This window comes from Atta colombica, unplaced genomic scaffold (assembly GCF_001594045.1).
Source record: "Atta colombica isolate Treedump-2 unplaced genomic scaffold, Acol1.0 scaffold46, whole genome shotgun sequence".
Classification (NCBI taxonomy): domain Eukaryota; kingdom Metazoa; phylum Arthropoda; class Insecta; order Hymenoptera; family Formicidae; genus Atta; species Atta colombica.
The window spans coordinates 245,449-253,196 of NW_017259535.1; the positions used below are offsets into that span (position 1 = coordinate 245,449).

The 7,748-nt window shown below is 35.1% G+C and overlaps 2 protein-coding genes across 2 annotated transcripts in view; one reads left to right on the plus strand and one right to left on the minus strand.

The window, feature by feature from the left end:
- The window catches only part of LOC108691337 (unconventional myosin-Ie-like), a 30,980-nt gene that overhangs the window by 5,647 nt on the left and 17,585 nt on the right, over positions 1 to 7,748 (minus strand). The window contains 1 exon segment of the mRNA XM_018199034.1: positions 440 to 610. Coding sequence (XP_018054523.1) covers positions 440 to 610 — 171 coding nt within the window.
- The window catches only part of LOC108691396, a 13,292-nt gene continuing 12,614 nt past the window's right edge, over positions 7,071 to 7,748 (plus strand). Inside the window, exon 1 of the mRNA XM_018199134.1 lies at positions 7,071 to 7,306. The gene's annotated coding sequence lies outside the window, so the exon portion shown is untranslated. The remainder of the gene's footprint in view (positions 7,307 to 7,748) is intronic.

Genomic DNA, 7,748 nt, shown 5'->3' on the forward strand with positions numbered 1-7,748 from the left:
TCTAATCAAGTATTCTCTCTACGTTTGACTGTGCTTGGTAAATTTTTTTCCTACGACTTAAGATTCCATGATCATCTACGAATTCTATGTATGGTAAACGAGCCTAGCCAAAAGTCTCTCTAAAAGATAGATTAGATTCTACAGTTTGCTTCTGTACTAGTAATTGGTTGGTACTAGCAGCAAACACAACTACGAAATTTACCGATCACATATTTACCAATCACCGATTGAAGGTACTGGCTTGCTAAATTAACAAAATCCTTTCTCTCAGTGTAGATTGAATATAAGAACACTTATCGTACAGGTAACGACCTAAACGGACGGTGTAAAAGGCAACCGTTATGTTTTAATTAGAACTTAATTAGATTCTACGAGTATATTTGATTTGAGTATAATATATATTAATTCGTTAAATACGTTATAAATATGTGTCTGATACCTTCTTCAAGTCAGCGTCGGCACCCATGCTCCCACCATGTAACGTCGCGCACACATCATCGAGGATTAAGAAGAGACCAGGTGGTTTCCTGCCTTCAAGAAGCTCCACCACGATGGCATTATTGAAATAATCTATTGGTGTCCACCTGATGTTCTCGGAAATGTATTCTTCCTGAAACGAAGCAGAATTCGATCCTATGGCATAGAAAACAAAATTACCTCGCGTTAATCAATTGTCTTTATAATAAGGGCAGAGACCAAATTGTCAGCTAAAAGTAACATTTATTTATTTAGTTTACAAAATAGCATGTTATACTCATCTTGATTACATAATAAACCCGATAAATGTTACAAAACTCGAAGCGCGTCATTGCTTGGATAATTCAGATCGTCGATCCAACTTTCGTGGAAGATATGCGCAGGTTGCTTGCTCGTTACATCGAAAATACAGGCTTAATTACGTGCCGCTGGTACCGCCGGATATATCGCACACAGGCGATTTATATCTCGCTTAGCTCCCGAGGCGATAGAAGGGAAAGGCGATAGTAATAACGTGATTGCCGGCGCTTTTAAAATCGCTTTCCATTTCAGCTCGAGCTAAACCTGAAGGTGTACCTCACCGCCGGCTATGATCAACCGGAAACCGGTCACTATTTCTCTTCCCATCCCGATTTCGCCCGTTTCCGAATATATTTTATTTATATATTTTATTTTTCTCCAACAGTCGCATAATCTTAGCGAAACGTTGAATAAAAAAATATGAGAGGCTTTCCAGCAAGACATAGTGATTATTTCATCTTTCGATTACATTATTATCTCATCTCTTTGTTTAACATTGCTAAACAAAGGATGTAATAATCCACTGTGTTATATTGTGGGCACTTTCTATTTAGTGACATAAGTCCACATAATTACACATCATTTTGTCTTTTTTGCCATCCTTTGAGTAACAAAGGGTGTTTTCCAGCAAGATTACAATTGATGCTTTCCACACCAAGCGACATGTGTACGACACAGTAATCATATCATCTTTTTGTTTAATATTGGCAAATAATAAGGATATGTAATGACTCATGTTCGTTTGTGTGTCTTACTGGAAAGCATCCAGTGTGACATAGTGAATTAACATTCTTATTATTTGTCAATGTTAAATAAAGATGAAAAAAATAAAGATGATTACTATGTTAAATTGTAACTCTTGTATCAATTATATCAAAGAAAATATCCAAGACAGAACGATACTTTTGTCAACTTATATCACCAAATGGAAAACATTCTGTTTGTCTATTGGTGCTTTCCATCAGCGAGAAATACAGTATAACACAGTGATCATTTCGTCTTTGTTTAATATTGGTAAACAACAAAGATGTAATGATTTACTATTATCATTTGTGTCTCTTGTTTGAAAACACCTATAATCTCTCGACCTCCAGCTTTCTTTACGATGCTCGAATTTAAAAGTACGAAGATGTACAAGCAATAGACATTGATAATGTAAAAGACGCAGTTGTTCCATTTCGAAACAACTGCGTCTTCTTGCCAGGGGCAATCCAATCTTAGTAAACAATTTTAAAACTCATCTTTGTGTTCACGAAGGTGTGCGATTCACGGCCAGATTTTTTTTATCCGGTCTAGTTGCAGCACCGCATCGCGACACGCCGCGTCGCCGCGGCCTGAAGAAGTGGCACGATTTTTTCGTCGTGGCCTTTACTCGAGTTAACGATTCTTTTTTATGAGGCCTGACCTCTTTACGACAACCGTGGTAAGTTCGGACACTAGTTTCCGCTGGTCGTTCCTCGGAGGATTGCGCCGCATAATAGGGCTGCTCGAGTAGTCTTTGTATTCAATGTATACAAACTCGTTGTTCGGAATCAGACAGACTCACGAAGAGGTCGGCGTGTCCGCACGTTGCGCATGAATTTTTCGCGTGAAACTTCCGTGTTGCAAATAATACATCACCGGACGGAGATCGCTCGAGCAACGCTCGAGTGGTCCACGAATGAATGGTTCGCGTGATGGATAATTAATGCGTGTCAAATTTGGCACGTACGCGATTCTTTCACGTTCTTTCGGAGCAGGTGCTTTCACTCATGCGCACAGTTCCATGTTATTGTTTTACCTCTGCCGCTTTCGTTCTACAGACTGGTCGAACGATTTTGTCAAGACAAAGCACGAATTAAATTATTCTAATTACGGATTATAATATATAGCATAAGTATAAATTAATATTAATAATATAATGTCGCATGGAAAGATGTTATATACAGAATGGAGCGTGAAATGTTATACCATGATTTAAATATAAGAATGATAAAAAGCTATATAGAATATAAATCACAAAGTACAAATGCCAAGCAGAGCCAACATTAGATAGCCGTATTATAAAGAATTTTAATTCTTTATTAAAAAATAAAATTAATTCGATGTTTCAATTTTTCGCTTTTTTGATTTCATCCTCAACAATTAGAAAAATGAAAATATAGTTAAAATTTACATGAAGATTAAAGTGAATATCGTAATCAAGTACATTAAAATAAAACAAGTCTCGTTGAAATAAGATATGAGTATTAGCATTGAAATTTTTTGAAAAATTAACTAGTAGTAGAATCTCGTCAATTATTAGTAATTGAGTTTGTTAAAAATAAATGTGTTAAATATAACATATTTTATGAACAGAATGTACAATTGATATAATGTACAATTGATTATCAAGGCATGAAAATTGGAAAATTAAATAGTACGATAAGTTTTATGCGCTCTTTACTTTTTGAATTTCAAATTGGCGACTTCTCACGCATTTAAGACCCTGAGAAAGAAAAAAATAAAGACTCACCGCGAACATTTAATTAGCTGCTTTCTCGGCCTCGCCGTGATAATTGCGATAAGCAAATTAGCCGCAACCCGTTGATCACATGCAATTACTTGTCGCGTGCGCGAGCTAATCGCATAAAATGCACGCGGTAAACGGAATCGTGTGTTTTGGTGATAATTACGACTGCGTATAAGTACCCATTACGCATTCGCGCCAAGTCGTAATAATCTATTATTTCGCACATCTCTCATTTCGATTCGTGTAACATAGTGTCATTCGCGGTTTTTTTATCCTTCCGCAAGACAGTACGTCCTCTCGTCCATCTCGTTCGGCGGACAAGCGTGACGACCGAAGAAAACACGGGAACTCGCGTCGAGCTGAGGAGAAAAAGTTACGAGAGAACAAAGGAAAACACCCGCGACAGCGAGTTGAAACCTTCGTTCAATCCGCCGACAGTTAATAATCGTATTTTCCATTTGCGTTTGTTTGACGCATCCGTGACCGTCTCTCGTAATTTCCCCACTGACATTTCATCTCCTTCCGACCTTCTATATCTTATACGCTTAAGCGCTGTCTATATATAAGAAATTTTAACGAGTAAAAAAATTAAATTTCTCTAGAACTCTAGAACACACATGAATCTTCCAGACTGTGTTCTAGAATTGAAATTTAATTTTTTTACTCGTTAAAATTTTGTAAAACGCTATTCGCATTATTCTGTATAAAATATGTTATATTTAACACATTTATTTTTAACAAACTCGATTACTTATAATTGACGAGATTCCACTGCCAGTTAATTTTTCAAAAAATTTATCAATGCTGATACTCGAATCTTATGTATCGAATCTTATTTCAGCGAGATCTGTTCTATTTTAATGTAACTTGATTACGATATTCACTTTAATCTCCATGTAGTAAGTGTAAATTTGTAGAACAATCAAAATTTCGCTTGTTTTATACACAAAGAGAAGAAAAAGAAGAGTTTTGTTAACTTTTTAGTATTACATCTTTACTCTTACTTACGACTTACTTATGACTTCGGGCGATGCCGGGCATCAACGATGTTATGTTTTTAAAAATTTATAAAAGCAGTGAAATCTTTAAAAATAACCTCTTTAAAAAAAAAGATAGCCAAGTACATAAAAAAGATATCGAATACATTTCATTAATTTCCTTTTAAAAAATGGATACGAAATAAATGCAATCAGTCTGGTATTTCATAACACAAGACACATAAGATTGAAAAGTGACTAAAACGGTCAACTAGATTATAATGAAGAAAAAACTTGGCGTCCAGTCACATTAATTATACTTATTTGAATATATTATCTCATCGCAGTATTATAAATTAAAATATAAAAATAATAGACATTTATATATAAATATAATATATAAATACGTATATAGTATGTATATAGTTTGTGGGATGAAAATAAAAATTCTAAAGAATAAAGAAAATTTTAAGCTAATTTTGAAAGAGAGTGTCTCAATTTTTAATGTTTAAGAGTGAGATTTCACTCTTCAGAGTGAGATTCACTTTAAAAAGTTTTAGAGAGTAAGTTTTACGCCTTCAAATCTCATTGTAGACGCCGCTTCAACCGGTCCAACGACACGCTCGATGGATACGTGCTCTGATTTCTGTACGATTTCGCGGAATGCGTCCACGAATGCATTGTCGTGTCGATCTTCGGCGTGGCATCCATTGAGGGTACCAAAGATGCGTCGCGAATGCAGCATGGATGCTTTTACCTGTGAGCGCGAACACGAGCAATTTCCGGCTATTTTCTCAAAGCGGATTCCGTTAGACAGGACAATAATTAAAATAGCGCCTCGTTTAACGCACGCATGTGTGAACAATGCCGCACGCAAGGATATGTCGACCCGCATCCTACATCTTGTTCTCAGCTGTTATTCTATTTATTTTATAAGAATAATTTTGCTTCGAGCTTTCAGTGGGTTCGGTGTTTGTTAGCTTTTCACAAGAGTAATCGCTACAAAAAGAATTCTCTGTAAACAAGAGTTGTTAATTTTTATTATGAACTTAATACAAAAATTAAGAAAATAATTTTGTATTAATTCGTCGAAACCAAATAATTAACATTTATATTTATTGTACTTTTATCAATATTTTTTAATTTGATAATACCGGTCTCCTCGATTATATTATCTCACATTTCCAGAAACACTCTAATTTTATACTTTTACGAGAACAAGTGCCTGTTGCACATGCCACTTACACACTTGTTTTTAATTAACATTAATGATCTAAAAAAAAAAGTCGCGATGAGCAAACTAATTAGATCGGGAGTCACAAATACCTCTCATGGGAAACTGCGCTTCATTGTTACCGGAATTGCCAGGTTTGGCGAGAGGAGAAGGGTGAGTATAAAAACGTAGATAATAGAAAAGATGAATGTGTGTATTCTGGGTTAACGGCGGTGAAAATAAAGAGAGAAGCTCCATCTCGATTTTGCGAGAAATCGCCGGATTTGTGTGACAGTTAGATGTCAAACGTCAATTGCCATCCTCATGCATTTAAGTTCTTTTGTCGCTTAACAAAATTCTTTTTGTATTAAAAAAAAAACACATAAGAACTATAACTATAATTTATATTTTATATACATCAAATTTTTAGTTCATCAAATGGAACACAAATTTTTCATTACTAATTAATTCTGCGAGGCATTAGAAAGAATTTTGTGGGTGACAAAGAATAAATTATTTTAAACTTTGATAAGAAATTTCGCCTTATTATATGTTATATAAGAAGAGATTAGGATTCTATATATATTTTTAAATAAAAATTATTTTAATTAACGAACACCGGAATTGTACAAAAGAAAGTTTACAACGAAGTTAAAACTACAAAGAAGATATCGAGATACGCATCAGAATACAGAGTATAATTATCACTTTAATTTTAGAGAGTCTTCATTGTTTCGTACTAGAATATAAAACTAACTGTATTCTAACTGTTATCGCGACGCGCAATCGAGAACGCAAAAGATGTCATCTTGATGTATTCGCGAGAAATTCAATGGTCACGTCGTTGTTGCGACAATGTTGACTTTATTACGAAGTACGCGACCATTACATTAATCGCGTAGACAGACGGAGTTAATTTAAAAGTACTAACGGCAACAACTTCCTCACAACATTGAATTAACTCGATTTGCAAGCGCAATTCTTGTAACACTGCACTTATATATCGTATAAAATTATTTTTTTGAAAAGTACGAGTAACGTAGAAGTATAAAAGTATTTTTTCAAAAAGAATAGCTTAAATTGCGAGGGGATAACTACTAGTTGAAATATTGTCCCATTGATTATGATTTTATTTGATTTTATATAATTTTGTCTGATTACAAATAATTTTTTTCACTACATATGAAGCCATTTGATAAAATATATGATTTTATTTAATATTATACAATGATTTTTCATTAATTGCATATATAATTATCGGATTATACGTAGAGATTTCATATGAATTTTATGATTTCGAGGACTCTATCTCGATTACATTAAGTGATTACCTCCTCGTTGATTGATTCTACATCATTCACAGATAGACGTTGTTACGAGAGTAGATATGTACGTTTGACAGGTGTGTTTCCGCGGTCCGCCAAGCCACGTGCGCCGCGAAAAGGATTTAAAAGCCACCGACGAAGAGATACGCGACCAATCGAGAATCCCGAAGTGCGAGGAGTGGTGGAAACCGCACGTGGGAAGAACAAGAGAGAAAGAGAGAAGGCAATCGCTTCACTTAGCTATTTCATTACCTTCACTCGATCCTTGGCCGCAGTGCACACGGAGCCGCGATCACGTTTTGTTCCTCGCCGCGAATGGTACCGATCGGCGCGATCCTCGCGCGCACGCGGACGAATGGACCGCGCGTTACATAATAAAAAGACCGAGTGATCCACTTTCAGAGGAAGAAAAACGATCGCGGATTTTTGTGGAAAAAAAAAAACGGCCACGCCAAAAACGATCGTATAGAGGAGCGCTGAATCCCAAGGAGGTCGTATGTTCGCGTTACTTCGTGAATTTCAAGTACGGAAGTTCAGAATACGTCTTAGTACCTAGCTTTCAGCTAATAAGCTGACGTTATTTCTCATCTATTTGATGTTAAACGACATCAAAGATGTTATTTTGATGTCAAAATGACGACAAATACCGTTAACTTCTCGAGAAACACCAAGTCAAGAGAAAGTCAAAATTACTTTATTTTGACATCATGAAAGTCAAAATAATGATTTTTGGTTAAAAAAATTTGACTGTTTATTGATGGTAAGTAGAAAAATAAAGTCATTTTGATTTCTTGTTGACTTTTATGTCCTTAGTTTGTCTCATTTTTTTGTTTGTCAACAATTATTTTATGTATCGAAACAACAGTTGATTAATATTCATCTCTATTTATTATTGACTAAGAAGTTCGTATTGCTTTCAATGAAACGCCTCTTAACTGTAAATACATATATATACATATATATAT